The sequence below is a fragment of the Halichondria panicea genome, chromosome 15 (genome assembly GCF_963675165.1).
Source record: "Halichondria panicea chromosome 15, odHalPani1.1, whole genome shotgun sequence".
Taxonomy (NCBI): domain Eukaryota; kingdom Metazoa; phylum Porifera; class Demospongiae; order Suberitida; family Halichondriidae; genus Halichondria; species Halichondria panicea.
Window position 1 is genome coordinate 2,535,623 of NC_087391.1, and position 17,474 is coordinate 2,553,096.

A 17,474-nucleotide genomic window follows, 5' to 3' on the forward strand; every position below is an offset into this window, starting at 1 on the left:
TGGGTGTCTTGTCCGTCGGGAGTCCATCTACTTCCAGTATTGCCCGTGCAAAAAAAAGTGCGACATTGCGCGGTTTTACTGCGCTCGCGCGACATTACGCGAATATACGCGATGTGACGCAATATTACGCAATACGTGCGTTAGGCGCAAAATCGCGTAATTGCACGGTGCGCGTAATCTCACAGTCAAGTTCCAGGAATCAAGTCCAAGCGATATATTCCATGAAATAATCATTTGTATACTGTTCATAAAAATCATTACTGTTAGTGGATAAAAAAATTAGTCTCCAAACACAGTATTTGGGATTAAAATAATATACTTTTCAGTAGATAGGATGTCTACACACACACATTTGCATAATATGTTCAAAACAGGTATTACTTCAACTCCAGGACCAAATGACACAGGCACGATCACTTTGTCTAAAGCTTCGATTGCACCGTTTAATTTCTCATGCATAAGAGCATTTGGAATAGCTTTTGTTACGACAGCAAGTAGGAAAGAATTGTCCAGCAAAATGAAGTAGTCAATTTGGCCCAAAGCTACGGAACCACCAGTAGAGAGAAACTTAACGGTGTAGCTGTTTCTCTTCTTTACTCTATGGTACTTTTTGCTGTAATACAGGCAATTTTGAAGAGAGAGTCGATAAAACACGTTAATGCGAGAGTTTCTTCTGACTTCCGGACAAACTGCTTGAAGTGTTGGGGATGGCAGCATTAACGTATTACCACCAACAACTGCTGTGGGTAGCCCAGTGTAAGTGGGGTGGCAGGCTTGTCTGTGGGGATTAGTTATTATAAGCTGTGCACAGGACTTCTTATCGATAACACTTACTTTTTGCGATCAAATAAAACCTCTAGTAAGGCTTTCATTTGGGGGCATTCACTTGATATTGCTAAACTTGGCAGTGATTGCATCATCGCAAAAGAAAATATAGCCTAGCAAAAGAACATCGGTTGATTGTTGGAACAGCACATAAGTAATACACTATATACCTGCTGGGTCATGTCCCTTGTTCCATGAAAGAAGGACTTTAATTGCCCATTCATGGACTCAAAATGAAAGCATGAGTATACCCACAATGGGCCCCAGTTCCTGACACACTCAGTGAAATGAGAAAGCATGTGAAAGTTCATAGTACACTTCTTTTTTCCTATAAAAAGGAAGAGCTAATTAAGTCTCCATCCATATAATGTTTGAGTAACTTACCATACAAGGCTGACATCTGCATGTAAAATTGAGTAAGAAAGCCTTCGGCCAGGTCAATATGTCTACTGGTTATCATCTCTGATGATAAGAAATGGGCAGCCGCAACCAAAAGGTAGAAGTGATTCATGAATGTAGCAGGTAGGACTCCACACAACACTGGTACAGCAAAGTACAAAAGCCATGCCTTCAGTTGAGAGCCTAAAGGTGGAAAGTGTTTATCAAACAATTGTGGTCAAATTAGTGGTAGGTCAAGACTGTACCTTTCCAGTGTTTGAATTCGTGCAAGGTATGAGGCACCCGGGAAATAATGTCTGGCACTTTAATGCCTAGAAGCCTCTTGTTGCAAAATTCAATCTGTGCCACGAAATTTAAAGTAAAAACTTAGGCAACGTATTAGTTGTACCTTGTCACCAATGTAGAATGGTTTCCCTTTATTTCCCTTCTCAAACCAGTACTTCAGCATGCTTAGGACAACCCCTAAATAGAGGCAGTGTAGATCATCAATGACAATGCCAGCTCCAAGGTTAAAGGGTGGGTGCCTATAAAGCGCACAATATCCTTTAACTCCTTTTTCCTGTTGAAAAAGAAAGTACCTACATAGCATGTGTGAGTGGTACGTGTGCACTTATGGCACTCTTCGTTTGGACAGCCTCTTCTGCGTTGGAGAGTAAAGACTCGTGTGTTCGTTTGGTAACAGATGCTTCATAGGGCCAAAAACGATGCATGGGATTGGATGGCTCAGTTTCACCTTTTTGCTCACAATAGCAGCAACCATGTGCACCATTGAATTGCTTCATTTGCAGCACACAAGCCCTTGCAGGCAAGTCCACAGAACACTGTAAGATAATTCCTCTGGCAAGTTTGACCCCATCAGGTGTCGATACATGTACGCCTACAAAGGGACATGCAATGGCTATAAAGTGTACACACCAGCATTCACATTTGCAATGGACTTATGGCCACACTTTATAAGGTCAGGACAAGACATTACAGAAGGGTGAACACCAACCTTGAAGGCACAGTTGATTGACATCATTAACAAGAGGCTTGAGTAGGGTGGTCATGGTGGGATTCTCGGCAGAATACCAAATAGAGTGCAGAATCATATTTCTCTTACTGTATCTGCATAAATTAATGAATAGGTAAACAACACTGCAACACTACAAATTATTTCTAACCTTAGGTTCTTGGGAAGTTCATTGATAACCAACCACACAGGCCATATAGAGACGTTACTGGACTTGTAGAGGCTTACTCCATCAGTGTTTAATACAAATGAAATGTGATTAGGCTCCGATAAAAATTTGGAATGCCTTTTGTACTCGTGGCCATCATGTACGTCACGGATCTTATCGCTACTTGTGTGTTCAAGTAGTGTTTTCTGCTCCTTAAGAGCGCTCCACAAAATAGGATCTGTAATTAAGATCAATTAATTTTAAAGCATATATATAATTATGTACTTACCTTCCATTACTTTTCGCACTTGTGAAGCTAGGGGTATGCTCACAAACTCTTTAATACAACTGCCTGCTGTAATACACCGGTCATGCTCGCATGGCTCAGATCCATTCTCCAAAAAATCCAGGCACACGCTACAGTAATAGTTGGACGTTGCTTTAACACTGGAAAAATGTTCAGCAAAGCACTTCTTCAGCCGGTACACAGACAAACTGAGTCTGTTTTTTTCCGGTAAGTGTGCTGCAAAAAGCAGTAAGAGTTCATTGAATGCCTTTCCTGAGAGTCCATGACGTATAGCATATTGAAACAATGCGAGATTGCTTTCCATGGTAGTTATTGTAGCTCCTTCATAGAGAGGTTCCTTGCTAGTACTTAGAGCTTGTCCACCTCCAGTAGTACCAGGTATATCATAACCAACATCGACAAGCGTACTAGAATCAAAGCTATCTTGGTAACTGGTGGTCAAAAATGATTCTCTTAATTCTGACACTTCAGGTGCAGTAGAAGAGTCACTCTCGGTCTCGTTATCCTCGTTGAAAGTGGTGTTACCCTCAGACTCTAAGTCAGTGTCGTCCGTGCTGAAAAAATCTAGATCCAGGCTAACAGTTGGAGATGTACTTGATTCTACGATACCATACTCCATGGCATGAGTACTTTCAATGCTGCTGAGCTCAACAGAGTCAAAAAGAGGGGAGCTGCACTCAAACGCCATATACATAGCTAGCTAAAACTTCTTTGCATGTACTTCCCGTCCCGGCCACACCCAAGTAGGCCTAAATTCAAGTCACGTGGCACAACACGTGGCATGGCACTTTGCATCTAACTAGCTAGCTAGCTACACATACACAGCTCTGATCTGTTGTCATTTAAAGTCTAGCTATGTCTGTCCGTGACCTGTGCAGAAAAACTGGTAAGCAAACAAATATATGCTGTACATGGCTTGCTTCGTAGCTAGAATTACTGACCTATGTCGGTCGTATGAAATTCTTGTGTTATCACAATAATATTTTAATAATTATTGTAGAAGCATTTTTCCTTGTTGACTGGGTGGGCGAAGACACTCACAGTGTTGTACCATCCAAAGACATCGATGAATGTGCTGATGTTGGTGAACAAGTGAAGGTCAGGGTGGGACCAAAGCACTATGATGCCATTGTACTTGGAAGAGGTAACTTGAGTACCAGCCCCTTTCAAGAGGAAGATGTCTATTATATTGACCATAATTATATGTAGGTACGAAAGTGGAGATGGAGCAGCTAATGGAGGAGAGGGAGATTACATCTGAAGTTGAGGACGGTGATGTTGACCTACCTGACTTGCCTGACCTACCTGACCTACCTGACCGCAGTGACTCACCACAGTCACTGACCATGCCTAGCCCCAAGAAAAAGCAAAAAAAGCTCCTAAAGCACCCAAAACAAGTACTCCTAGACGTAAGAAGCCCCAGAAAATAAAAAAGAAAACTCCAATGGAGGACTGGAAGGTGGGACTAATTGCTTTACTGTGTAGGTAATTAACTTTGTATTATCTGATTCAACAGGTAGCAAAGACTGTTGCTTCAAAGGCCAAGAGTGCACAGAAATCAGCAAGGGAAGAGGTGCAACTGAGTCCTACAGTTTCTGATGAGGCTACAGCTCTCAAGGTACAGTATTTTTGATCTGTACAGGGTGTTCCCCTTCCAAGCAAACAGGGTGCTGTAGTCTTCCAATAGTAACCTCATCAAAGGGAATTAACTTGTCCAAAAGGGCGCCAGCATCCTATTTCTTACATAATAATCTTTGTCTATATTTATTCAGGATATTTTTATTTCAGTTTTAAGGGAAATTTTAGATAATTTTGTGCATGCGCGAGGCCTGTGTAGGAGGCTAATGGGCAACATGATAGTCCAATTTTTGGTGCATTTGACACCCCATGCACCCTAATTATTGTGTTCTTATAGAGTCAATTCGAGAAAGAAGGATTGATTGTGCTACCTGCAACACCCACACAAACTATCACATCCACCCAACCAGTCGCTACTCAGATCCAGCCATCAACCACTACTCCCTTCCAGCCATCAACCACTACTCCCTTCCAGCCATCAACCGCTACTCCATTCCAGCCATCAACACTTGCTCAGTTCCAGCCATCAGCACTTGCTCAGTTCCAGTCATCACCTGTATTTAACACTCCACCTGGGCACATTCCAATTGGCGCAGTCTACGGGAATTACAATTCTCCTAACCACCCTTCCTCGGAAGTAAGTTGCATTTTGTCTTCTCCTCTGTGTGTGCGTGCGTGTGTGTGTGTGCGTGTGCGTGTGTGTGTGTGTGTGTGAGGCATGCTCAAACCGCAGACCACTAATTAAGTTATCCTACATTGCAGACATCCTGGAGTGGTGGGATGAATTTGTACAGACATTCCTCTTTTACTGGTGAAGATGCTATGGAATTGGGGAGGAGTTCAACACCTAGTTCCTCTTCAGGAGATTATCAGGTAGAAGATAGGCCCTGGCAAATTATGCTATTTTTGCCCCTATTACAAATTCAGCCTTGTTGAAACAACCCATTATGCCCCACATTGAAGAATCTTTTTTCAACAATATTAGTATTATACAAAAAATTGTATAGTAACATAACTGAAGATTCAACGTAATCTTCTAGTGATGCTTGTTGTTGAGATGTAAAGGAGGCACTTAAAAGAGAAAAAACACGTTCAGTAGCGGCAGAGGAGGGTTTTATATATGTACCCTATTATGCCAGCTTATTGACCTAACCTACGAATGTGTTTTTGTGTTTTTGATTGCAGAATCTTTGGGGTGAGATACGTAAACTAAGAAATCAGATGGACCAAGTGAGATCAGTGCTAAAGCTAAAGAAGAAGTTGAAGGTACCATACTGCATTCAAGCGTTACTGAACCCATTCTGTGTGCTATGACTACCAGAAAAACAGTGTGTACAGCTCCTTGTTGAAGCAAAACTAGAGTCTAAGTAACATGTCTTAGCACTTATATCAAGACAGTGCGTCTTAATTATTGTCCAGTGTTTTCCCCAAATAAGTGTGAAAGCTAGGGTAAGGGGTGAGTGTGGTTTTATGGCTACTTATAAATAGAGTTTGGGGTCCATATACTGAAAGGACCTTATATGTATGCAGGCTAAAACATCCAGTGAGTCTGCTTGTTATCCTCCTACTCCCACAGACTCACCCCTAGAGATGGACACAAGTGGCACTAAAGGTAAAAGTTTCTAATGTCAGGTTTGCAATATTAATTGTTTTACTATTTTCGTAGCAGGATGTTGGCTCGGTGAGAGAGGCACTGGCCAGAGCACATTCATAGAGAGCCTTTACCAGGAGGATATAGCTAGAGCAGAAAACGATGGAACCACCCCAGCTAAACTAGCAGTAAACCTCCTCTGTGCTCTGTTTAGCCAGGAGGACATCTCTACTGGTAATTGTACCCAGCCTCGCAAACCTGGTATTATGCTGCTTGATCAAAAGAAAATGTGTGGAATAAGATGTGAGTTCAATGTGATGATAATAATAATGTTATTGCTCTTACTGTAAACTTATACTTTCAGATCATGTGAACTACCGATTTCCATGCGCAAAGCAGGACGAACCAAGGAGATGGAATAATTTGCTTACCAAGAATTTAAATGCAAAATGTCGATCCAAAAGACTTCCCCAGGACTCTTGAAGCATTGACATGATCACTTTTGTGCATGCTCATTGTTGTGTAATGCATTCTCATTGTTGTGTAATGCATGCATGGGTATAGGCGGTACCATACATATGTGCTTGCCGCTTTTGTGAGTATGCGCATGCGCGATGCAGCGCGCTATTGTTCGTATACGTACGCGCTATGCAGCGGGACGATAACGTGTGCTTGCGGTAGCGCGCGCAATCTTAAGAGCGAGATGGTGCGCATATACGGGCAATAACGAGAGAAAGGGCATTCCTTTTCGCACGGGTGGAGATGAAACCAAGAAAGGTTTGTGTTCACCCTATATGCCTTTTGCAAGGACATATTCTAGTACGAATCGTAAAAATGTGATAAGATTTCTACTCTGTGTAGTGTGTACGATACTGGCAGACACTTATCTCTGTAGTTATAGGAGGATGTGCCAAACAAGAGAATTTATGAAAGCTGGTGTGAAGAATGAAAGCTGGTGTGAAGGCTGAGCAAGTCAGGGCCACCGAAAGACAATCCAAACAAGAAGTAACTAAGCTCTTCAATAATGCCACTCCTGCAAAGCACAAGATGAAAATAAAGGCTTCCACTGAGTGGAAACATAAATTCTCTTGTTTGGCCTATCGCGGGCAGATACATATTCCTACTACAGATGTGGAAAAAGATGATCTTTTGCAAGCAGGGCTAGGTGAAAAAGAGATTTCTTTCCATGACATGAATGCCAGTGCCGAGGAATTTCGAGATATTATCTGTGGAGAGTTCCCTCAATTGAAGAAAGCGGGAGGTTTTCAACGATGTAAATGCAGGTGGAAATACTGTCTATTTTTGCTCACGGTGCCCTGGAAACTTGAAACAGAGAGTAGGCAATGCGAAGACTTACATTCGTCCCCTTCAGAAAGATATGGACCTTAGTGTCGGGTATGCTTATCTGTTTTTTTGTCGATAAAAGCTGTTTCCCACAATGTAACGTATGCCGGACTAATTGTTTAGTCAACCTAATCACCCTTGTTAAATCATTTGTATTGTGCTGACCGTGTGCTATTTCGTAATTGATAGCCTGAGGAGGAGTGTCTCACTTGTGGTACGTATTTGCCACTCATGGAGCTAGAAAATCAGTGTGAAAAAGCTTAGAGTGATTCCAAGAAGTTTTTGTTATGGTATATACGTATAAATATTATATATAAAGCAGCCCAAGAATGAGGACAAGGCAAAATGGTGTGTATGTGCATGTATTTGCTTGTTCGTTGTCTAACAAGCTGTATCTATAATTATGTACAACAAATCATGTGTGTAGTGACCTCCCTGAAGTGCATTTTGTGAGTCGTACAACCCATGAGAAAAGTCCATCACCTGACCTCCCTGAAGTACATTTTGTAAGTCGTACAACTTTTGGGTGCTGCTTACTCAGTGTGCTTACTCAATGTGTTTACTTTAGGGCAATCACTATGATGTGGAGGAGGCTACCCATGCAACAAATCTTAACTGCTTCTGATTATACGTTATACGTGTTGTAGCATGAGTAAGTGTGTCTACTCACAGTGCTTCTCCACTATTGGGAAAAATTTTCTCGTGGAAAGTCCAGAAAAATGATCCTCTTTGTCTTGACATTCGGCGGGAATTTGTGGTTTGTGATGCGATACGTGAAGCAAAAAAAAGAAATTCTCTGAGTGGAAGTAAGTTAGACAAGTGTCTGTTGTTAGGCTCAAGGATGTGCTACTTCCACAGGTGACGTTTGTTGGGGAAGGAGCAGTAAACAGTGGTGGCCCACGAAGAGAGTTTTTTCGCTTGTTGGCGTCAGAAGCTTCAAACACGCTCTTCATTGGAAATGTTACAGCAAAGTTTTTTGTAATGAATGCTCAAGCTCTTCAGGTTAGTACGTTGACATGCATTCTCTGTAATGTGAACACCCTTTCACTGACTGTGACGTTTTATGCCACAATGTCGAATAATTTGTCTGTAACTTGTGAGTCAATCTCTAGCAATCACAATTTTGGGTATTCCTCTTCTCTGTTCTCTATTTTCTGACTGCTTTATCGTTACTTACCAGATCAAGATAGTTAATGCTCATTTCTAGCATTTCAAGAAGACATTCCTTGGTGTTTTCTCTTGTGCTATCTTCTTCAATGCAATAAAACTTTACTGCTTCCAGAGTAGCTTCACAAACACAGCCATGTAAGGTACGCATTGAATAAGGTAATAGGGCCTCTAGTCATGTGATACATCACATAGTTATGTGACTTTATATTTCTATCGGAAATCCATTATCAAAAATGGCCGAAAATCAACTGTAAAAATTGAGATTAAAAATCGATTTTCAAAATCGATGATGCACACGCAATTACATTCTGCCTGAATTTTTTTGCAAACGGCGTTCCATATACCTCAACATGTACTATAAACAACAGTGCATACACTCCTGGCTGCCGCTGGTACTAATCAAAGTTTCATTCAGCATTAGACTTTGAACTTTTGGCATCGATCCTTTTTAACAACAATCATCCTCGATCATTACCCACTCCTGCACTTTCCCTGCGACTCAACTCTGCATGCAACTATCTTCAATCCACGATGCAACAAAATTATCATAATGTGTGTATCAATTAAAATGTTATATAGCTCCACCGAGGCAGGCATTCATTATTTTTGTAGCATTATTACCGAGCAGTTAAACAAAGACTGCAAAGCTCTTAGTACATGTGATATAACAAGGGAGGAGATGCTCTCTGCTGCCTTTTCCTGCAGCTTTAGGTGAAGTTGACTCGACAACAGACCATTGAAATTTACTCCAAAGGGGCCAAAACCCAAAGAAGGCAAAGCTACGTCTGCTGCTGCCAGCAATAAAAAAAAAAGTACAGGTAAATGATTGTGGTCTTGATTAGATTGTCTTTCATAATTTTTTTTACACAACTAGGAAAATGCAGCTAAACTTCAAAAATATTAGGCACGGTCACTTGTATGCAAGCTATTTTAAGTTAATGTACGCCCCAAGACACTAAGAGAGCGAAAGTGAAGCCTAATCCAACCATAGATAGAGTAGAAGGGGATTGGCAATGGAAGTGGTTCACGTGATGCTTTTACATTGAAGACCTGTACCAAGTGCAAAACCATCCGTGTTTCGCCTAATGTGTAGTGAAGGCAAAAATCAGCTTTCTATAACCCCCAAGTAATGTTTAGGAGAGTGTTTTTCAAACTAGACTTTCCTCTAGCACACTTCGCCTGTATTAATTTGACGTTTTGATCATTTATATACTATTATCATTGTTTTGTGATGAATTAATTTATTATTATTATTATGTTTTTAATCATTGTACCTTGAACAATCACAGCTAGATGCCAGCAGATATTTCCCCCGATGATAAGTAATAATTCTATCCACCCCACCATACACTAACTCCAAGAAGGACATCCTTATAATTTGTTCACCAGAAATAGCCTTCAATTTCGCGCCAAACTACCGCCAAACTACCTGGCTATTTGCCACATGACTTCCGGTGCCACGCCCACTCATTTATGAATCTAATTAGCGAGGTGCCGTATACTCCACCTGATCCATGCTGACATATAAACTGTGAAAGTGTTGTGTAAACTGTGGATAATGAATAATGATGATTATGCTGCGCTTTTTATAGAATTGCATGTTACCTCAGCTCAGGAGTTGTTTTGTTCCACTGAACACTGCACTAGCACTAGCTCTCTGCACTGTAAATAGCTAGTGAGTTAACTATCATTATGTTGTCTACAACTGTAAAGCATCGATTGCTTGACAACGGCTCGAGCACCCTTCAGTGGCTGGAAATTACTCCTTCGATGTGTACTCAAAGCTGTTGATGCTGTTAGGATCGTTGTGTCGAGTACCTTGGTGTACCAGGTAGATGTCCTTTTTCCTGTATTACGAAATGTGGAGAGATTAAAGGGTAAAATGTTTCTGCTAGCTATACCATTCCTATATCATCATTAATAGGCTTAATCGATCCACATCTAAACATGTCCAAAGTTATTGGATTGATTAATAGAAGCTCAAATTTCCAGCTTTGCCCTGGCCTTCTTCATGATTGGTATGAGAGAAAGTGTGACACGGCAGGGTTTCGTCAAAAAGACATCAGAAGTTTTGAAATTCCTTGCAAACGATACGAGTGTAATACATGCCTTCTATGGCACAAGCCTTTCACACCATCTACATAATGTGTGTTCTGAGTGCAAAAAAAAAGCAAAACGGCTTGTACAAAATTATGAGTATGCTGTTACTGTTACTCCTAAACAGAAAGATGCATGGTAGGTGAGACTCCTCATCAAATTACCCAGTTTCAAATTTATCTCCTGCAAGTCAAATGGAAAGAATGAAGCGTTTAAAGAAGGATCTGGATATAAACAACTTCATCAGCAACACTTTCTTTGACCTTCTTGGAGATCTTTTTGGACATGATATTTATAATTTCTTTTGCAGTACAGTTGAGTCATGTTGCATGTGGTGAGAGTAGTATCAACATTGTTATTGTAACACCTTGTATCTCAAGTGGTTGTGGTTACAGTATAGAGATTTGTGACGTAGGAGTGGAGGAATGCTTTTTGTGCACAGTCTATTGGAGTTGCGTACTCTTCCTAATGAACTCTTGGTATTAGTGAGGAAACATTAAAAGGACTACGCATTACTGGTGAGTGACGTGCATGTTGGACAACTACCGTATCACTAGAATGTTTACGAAATTTGCGAGAGTTAGTCAATTTGCTACAATAAAATCTAAATACGGTACTACATGTATCACTGATACTGTATGTATACATGTTTATTGCCATGTTTACCATGATTTCCCAGTCAAATCATTTGTCGAAATGACCAAGTTTCTCCTATGTCAGCCAAACTCAAATGACCTCTTCCTGTCTTCCTGCTTAGTCAAGAGGACACCGTCCCGGGAACCCCAATTTCAAGGAGTGTACACAGAATGCTGTGGCCATTAGAGTCTTTGAACCTAGATCGCGTAAAGCGGCTTCTAGGTAATGAAGATCATATATTAAGTAAAGATGATGAAGTACCTTTGCCAAAACGTAAGCGGCACTAACAGAATTTTTATATCGCTCACAAAGTTCTATATTTTTTTATATAACTTATACTAATTCTGATATGACATGTATATATATAATAATTGTTGTATGACAATGTCACAATCAAATCTTCAATCTATGGGACTAGTTGTTTCCTTAGTTCAACGCTCTTCTTTGTAGATCGTTTTTCTAGTCTCTTGAACTGCTCCATCCACATGGCAGCAATACACATACAATTTAACTATTTCAGCTAATAGCCAAGCAACATCTTCTTCCTTTTCTATGCATTGACATAGCAGTGTCCAGTGGAACTGAACACTGTCGCTGTCCACTATCTTAGGTCTTTTGAGGTCTTTTTGAGCATATGACTTGTAAGTAGCACTCGCGTTTGCTTCTCAATGTCCACAAATAGGGTAAATGCCTGGTTATTCAAAGGAAATAAACCCTAACCTTAACCTTAACCTTGGCCATCCATTCCTTTGTGTACTCCAGAACATCACTGTCATTGTCACTCACTACGACCATATCCCCAAGACATTCAAATAAATGCTGGTATTTCTGGTATTTCTTCCCAAAGATGGTTGGTTGGCATATGACAGAGCTTATAAGAAATGGAGCAATAATTATAGGAAACAGAAGTCAAAAGGCACCTGATTAAGAGTTACAGAGCAGTAGTCTGAGTAGACCAGCAGCTTTCCATTGACAAGAATTGTAATCTGTTGCAGGATGTAAAATTAACATCCGGTCATTGCATGGGCGAAAGGGGTCTATGCGGCGTTGCGGCACTTGATTCTTCAGTCTAACGGCTTGGAGGTTCGGAGTGATTTGAAGAGATTTGACAAGGGTCAAACTATCATCAACTATCAACTAACGAGCTCAATGGCCTCTGCACCACCTCTGGTTACGCCGCCGGCGGCACCACCACCAAGACTGCCAAAGACCCAACTGCACTACGGGTACAGTGAGTTTTGCATGATCACGGGAGCCACCAGGTGTTGATGGTTTAGATGGTAGGCCAGGGATTTATGGCGTGGATGGTAGGCCAGGGGTAGATGGCGTGGATGGTAGGCCAGGGATAGATGGCGTGGATGGGGTGCATGGAGTGAACGGTTTGACGGGAAGAACTGGGATAGATGGTATGAATGGGTCGAGTGGGATGAATGGATTGCCAGGGGTGGATGGTGCGAATGGAACTGATGGGGTGAATGGACAACGTGGAGAGAGAGGAGAGAGAGGACCAGAATGATACAATCATTAATGGCACAAAATGTAAGTAAGTTGAATTGTATGTCCTGAAAGTTCCTAGAGAAATTCCTTACAAATAAATAAATTTTATTGTGTTTACAATCATTGATTATTTTTTCACCGTGTCCTTTTCTTGCAGAGAGCACTAACAAAAGTAGTAACTCTACTGGCGGGACTACTCCCTCAACCTCTACCACCCACCATTGAGGAGGCTTTGTTACAAGTATCTTCTGAGGTGGAGAAACAGAGGGTACTGACCACAGCCATTGCTACAGAGAAACAGGAACAGCAAACCACTACCACGGTTAGTGCTATGGAGGAGACGACGCCCATTGTCGTCACCACCCTGAGTGGCCCTGAGATCACTGTCGTCACCACCACTGTCGTAACCACCCTGAGTGGCTCCGAACCCATTCTCGTAACCACCCTGAGTGGCTCTTGGCCCACTGTTGTCACCACCCCGAGTGGCTCTGCTCATGAGTCCAACACTGGACCTTCGGCTGGACCGTCTGCTAGGCCATTCCGTAAAAGAAAGCGATCACAGGAAACTGTGAACATATTTTGTGCATCTTATAATTTTTTCTCATCTCTTTCCCCTTCATACTTGCAGGAAAACTTCGATACGCATGAACTTGAGGACAGGGGGAGGGGGAATAATTGCATTGAGTTACTTGAGGGCAGGCGGGCCATATATGGATGTTTGAATAATTCATACTTACATAGGAGGGACATTTTCACTTTAAGTTTAAATATACAAACTGGATTTTCGATGTTGTTTGGCCGGCATATGGATTGTTCTGTATCTTAGGAATTCTTGCCTATAAAAATTATTTTGTAGTTACGGTGTAAAGGTTCTTGTATATAAATATGAGTGTTAGTGGGGATGGTTGCTTGGATTATAAATTGACTTAATTCTTTTGGTGACTCTGGTGAATTCTAGTTACTGCTGTATGTGATGTAACGGCTTCTTCTTGCCTATAATTATAAATTAAGTGGAGTTGATTTCTCTCGCTGATTCTGTATGGCGTTAAAAAAAGGCAGACCATGTGCTACCCTTTTTAGTTTGAATTATTATAAAGTCATTCTAATGTATATATAGAGGCTGTAAGAAACAACCAAGTACAATTACAAGACTTTAAGCGATGGTAATCCATGTAACTCTGAAGCAGTCAGCAAGAGTAATTTTTGAGTATGGCAACTGTTGAAGTAAATGGAAACGGCAGTAGCAAAATACCCAAGCCGAATTTTCAGGATCTTTGATCACTCGTGTGGTCATACGGCATATGCTCCTGATGAAGTGGTTGTATCCAGGCTTGGCTTGTAAGAATCCCGGAGGCTTGCGATGAGAGACACCATGCACATGGGTTCAAGGCACTAGCCTTAACCTTTCCTCACTAGACTGATGACGGGACACCGAAAGGAGCGTTAAGATTTTGGAAGAGCGTGGCATTAATACAGGCTCATTGCTGATATGAAAGTAATACTGAGTTGCCTAAAAGATTTTCACGATGCTTTGCACAATCTTGTAGAAAATAACGAACATGTGGTATTTTTACTCCCAAAACAGAATTCCATTGTGAACTCAATGGAATTGAGAGTGTGGGGTAAAGCAAAGTGCTACACTCATCGTGATTATCAGTTCGGCAAACAGTATCAGAAGTTTTGTACTCAATATCTAGCGAAACAATTTCAAGAAGGTCCAGCAACTATAATGTTTAATGTTCTCTTATTTGAAAGGAAACCAGCCTGGAAAAGAAATGGAGAAGGAAGTGACGAAATTGCGAAAAGAATACAAATCGTACCGTTAACTTTAACGATCACAATCAAAGAACAATTAGCCTAAAAGCACCTATAGTTTATACACCTATAGTTTTGTATTCAAATGTATTACTTTTTTTGTGTTAATTGAGTTTTAACGAATTTCATTATTGAACTGATGTGATGATGTGAACTGAACTGATGAAAAAAAAATACTATGCATTACATGTTAGCAAGATTGGTTAACATCTTCGCTGTCGATATAGATAGCCATAATAATATTATTAGTCGTGTGTGCATGGATGCACGTTGTTGTTATGGTTAATTACATGTAACTTTCATGTTCAGGGTACATGTATATATATAGATGACATAACAACCTATATTAACAAATCATCTGTTTTCATCTTTGCTGATCATACAAAACTAATTTAAAGAGTGAGCTCACAAGAGGACTTAACAGACCTACAAACGGACCTTGACAATCTAATGTCTTAGTGTGAAAGTGGAATCTCTCTTTAAACACAAATAAGTGTATCAGTATGCATATACATTTGGGCCAAAAAATCATTCGCATACCTACTCTTTAGGTAACACACCACATGTAGCTATGTAGATCTAGACTGTCCGACTAACCACTTGAAATAGCTAGTAAACCCTGATACTTCAAGGACGAAATCTTTGGCTAGTACGGTATGGTGAAAGTTAATTATAAATTTTGTCTACAGAATCGTATAAATACTTAGGCATCACGGTCCAAAAATCTCTCTCGTGGTCATCACACGTAAACACGATATGTAAGAAGGCCTTCACCTCATTAGAAAAGCAATCCAGTGTGCCTCAATCAAAATATTGGTCGCATGTGTGCAAATAGAAGCCTCTATTCCTGTGTGTACGTACAGGTATCTCCTCAGACGGGAAGAAAGGAAGAGTACTTAGTTGAGGTAATTATAAGTGTTGAAAGCCTAGCTTGTAAGTTAAATAATGTATAGGATTTGGATCAAGATCAACTCAACGATTCCGGGATATTTGATTCAAGTTTCTGTGTAAGTTTGGGAGGACCCACCACCGGCCAGTGATACTGTGAAGCAACGGCCAAATGTAAGCTTTGCACATAATTATTGCAACAAACACTACTACTCAGCCAGGATTCGGACAACCAACCAATATATAAAACGTCACCCATAATTTATTTACCGCTATAATTATGGTATAATAAATATATATATGTGTTGTGCATGCATGCATGCAACACAAACATGCAGGCCAGACATATTGAGAGCTACGGAGTATATCTGACACAATGCCAGCTCGATGAGGCTCTGGACCAGAGCTGCAGCTCACCCACTCGACTCATGCGTAACTTAATCTCATGCTTCTTCCCTCCGACGCTGCTTGCTAAATCCTCATGCTTTGGAACGAGACGCTTTCCGAAGCTCAATGAAGAGTTCAGTAAGTTATAGCTATTATATATAATTATAACACCATAAGAAATCTGTATGATAAACTCATGTCATACGCGTACAGGGTTTGTGCAGAAGAAATACCCAGCAGTGGGAAGGTCAACTCTTGTAAATGCTGTCAATGACACCCTCAAATCTACTGGCCTGATACGTGTTCTGTGAACATTTTGTCAAATCCAACCACTCGTTACCTAAATATACATATGTACAGTTTCCGTTGAGTAATGGACTTCCCTCAAATCAGCTGGTTGGTCATGTCAACATGCTTCAGGTAAGTATCATGTGTATATTTATTTCATCCAGCCACTCGTTACCTATGTACAGGTTCCATTGAGTATTGTGACACTGCTTGCTCATAGAAATTCCTATGATATAAGTGAATATATTCAAACTTGATAGCTTCAAACGATTTGTGCAGGACAAGTGAAGTTAAAATAATCATAATGATGAAGAGTAATTATTTCATTGAACCATCGTTTCACAGAATTTACTGGCTGTTTTATAGCGGCGAGTTCCACATGAAGCTTTGAAATTGGTTTGTATGTCTTTTGAAACGGTGTATATTCAATCAGTATACCACCACTATCCAACTCCCTCTTCTTTACATCGACTATTTTCTTAACTATAGCCAGCGTAATCTGAATCATGGCCGTTGACAAAGACGATCATTACAGACACACGGTCGCATTCTTGTTGCAAATGCCGATATCCTCTCTCTAGTTGCCATCAATTTCTTGGTAGTCTCTGTAAACAACCAGGTGTTCTGGATAGGAATATGTTCATGGATGGGTCCATGGTTGGGTCACTTCTGACCAAGTAGGATTTCTTATTCTTGCCCTCCAACTTATAATTATAATCATTTTTCAAGCAACCAAGCAAATATAATAATACAGAGTATAATTAATATGTCTTGGACAAAAACTTTGAGAAACATCTCATACGTACGTACCTACCTAGTACCTAGCTCAACTAGAGCACTAAAGTGCAAACCCTCGGCTGGTGACATGATTATAAAGAAACCAGAAGACTGATATAATGCAGTGCATATAGTGATGTTGTTATCATCATCATGCATGACTTGCACAGCAACTCAGGAGCAATAAAACTAAACCAGACTGGAGGCATGCTGAAACATTTGAGAACAGGTAGTAGTACTATAAATATATGCACTGTGGATTAGGATCACAGCAAAGAAGCATGGAGTCTCAGAGAAGTATGGCTCCAGGTCCTGCATGGATCCCAGTCAGCTAAAGCAAGCTTTCTGGTTTAGTGACCCTGTTCCAATATTGTTCCTGGTATATACAGCTTTCTACTTTAGTGACCCTGTTCCATTGTTTCTGGACCTGGTACAGGATCACTTCAGTTATAAGTAACGCATGTGCAAGTTCTGTTCAAGCTACATTTTGCTCGCTTTTATTAGACAATGAAGCTTTAACACCGAAAGCTGCCACTATTAGAAGTACTGACTTGTTGTGTGGAGGCTACCCATGCTGTAAACGCAGTGCTAGAGCATCCAGGTAAGCAGACCCAGTCACAAGCTTCTTAGCTTTTGCTCGTTTTTATTTGACAACGAAGGTTTAACATGAAATTCTGCCACTATTAAAATTAATAACTTGTTGTATGAAGGCTAT

General features: G+C 40.6%; 3 protein-coding genes and 1 long non-coding RNA gene across 7 annotated transcripts; 2 read left to right on the top strand and 2 right to left on the bottom strand.

Moving 5' to 3' along the window:
* Nucleotides 1-199: 199 nt before the first annotated feature.
* On the bottom strand, nucleotides 200-1,744 carry LOC135348992 (uncharacterized). Its single transcript, XM_064547428.1, has 6 exons — nucleotides 1,613-1,744; nucleotides 1,470-1,563; nucleotides 1,210-1,407; nucleotides 996-1,153; nucleotides 835-938; nucleotides 200-778 (listed from the first exon to the last, which is right to left on the bottom strand). The coding sequence occupies exons 1-6, from the start codon at nucleotides 1,670-1,672 to the stop codon at nucleotides 280-282; spliced, it is 1,113 nt and encodes a 370-aa protein (XP_064403498.1). The 5' UTR covers nucleotides 1,673-1,744; the 3' UTR covers nucleotides 200-279.
* A 439-nt stretch (nucleotides 1,745-2,183) lies between these two features.
* LOC135348994 (uncharacterized) lies at nucleotides 2,184-3,385 on the bottom strand. Its single transcript, XM_064547438.1, has 3 exons — nucleotides 2,674-3,385; nucleotides 2,388-2,622; nucleotides 2,184-2,331 (listed from the first exon to the last, which is right to left on the bottom strand). The coding sequence occupies exons 1-3, from the start codon at nucleotides 3,383-3,385 to the stop codon at nucleotides 2,184-2,186; spliced, it is 1,095 nt and encodes a 364-aa protein (XP_064403508.1).
* A 625-nt stretch (nucleotides 3,386-4,010) lies between these two features.
* Nucleotides 4,011-6,428, top strand: LOC135348995 (mucin-2-like). 4 transcript variants are annotated; one of them, XM_064547439.1, is made up of 8 exons: nucleotides 4,011-4,150; nucleotides 4,208-4,309; nucleotides 4,607-4,906; nucleotides 5,032-5,142; nucleotides 5,455-5,535; nucleotides 5,800-5,881; nucleotides 5,936-6,163; nucleotides 6,225-6,428. In XM_064547439.1, the coding sequence occupies exons 1-8, from the start codon at nucleotides 4,136-4,138 to the stop codon at nucleotides 6,341-6,343; spliced, it is 1,038 nt and encodes a 345-aa protein (XP_064403509.1). In that variant the 5' UTR covers nucleotides 4,011-4,135; the 3' UTR covers nucleotides 6,344-6,428. The 4 variants fall into 4 exon arrangements, with proteins under 4 accessions (XP_064403509.1, XP_064403510.1, XP_064403511.1 ...); XM_064547440.1 differs by having other exon boundaries at nucleotides 5,939-6,163; XM_064547441.1 differs by lacking the exon at nucleotides 6,225-6,428 and having other exon boundaries at nucleotides 5,846-5,881; nucleotides 5,936-6,075.
* A 3,465-nt stretch (nucleotides 6,429-9,893) lies between these two features.
* LOC135349000 (uncharacterized) lies at nucleotides 9,894-12,839 on the top strand. The gene is made up of 3 exons (XR_010398842.1): nucleotides 9,894-10,989; nucleotides 11,151-12,646; nucleotides 12,762-12,839. It is a non-coding gene; the product is annotated as an uncharacterized LOC135349000 (long non-coding RNA).
* The last annotated feature ends 4,635 nt before the right edge of the window (nucleotides 12,840-17,474 follow it).

Coding starts and splice junctions, on each gene's coding strand:
- LOC135348995 (XM_064547439.1), top strand. Junction 5,143..5,454: donor CCTCTTCAGGAGATTATCAG/GTAGAAGATAGG, acceptor TTTTGATTGCAG/AATCTTTGGGGTGAGATACG. Junction 6,164..6,224: donor GAAAATGTGTGGAATAAGAT/GTGAGTTCAATG, acceptor TTATACTTTCAG/ATCATGTGAACTACCGATTT.
- LOC135348992 (XM_064547428.1), bottom strand. CDS start 1,672: ATGCTGAAGTACTGGTTTGAGAAGGGAAATAAAGGGAAACCATTCTAC. Junction 1,564..1,612: donor CATTCTACATTGGTGACAAG/GTACAACTAATA, acceptor TTCGTGGCACAG/ATTGAATTTTGCAACAAGAG. Junction 1,408..1,469: donor CGAATTCAAACACTGGAAAG/GTACAGTCTTGA, acceptor TTCCACCTTTAG/GCTCTCAACTGAAGGCATGG.
- LOC135348994 (XM_064547438.1), bottom strand. CDS start 3,385: ATGTATATGGCGTTTGAGTGCAGCTCCCCTCTTTTTGACTCTGTTGAG. Junction 2,623..2,673: donor AGTGCGAAAAGTAATGGAAG/GTAAGTACATAA, acceptor TCTTAATTACAG/ATCCTATTTTGTGGAGCGCT. Junction 2,332..2,387: donor GAACTTCCCAAGAACCTAAG/GTTAGAAATAAT, acceptor TAATTTATGCAG/ATACAGTAAGAGAAATATGA.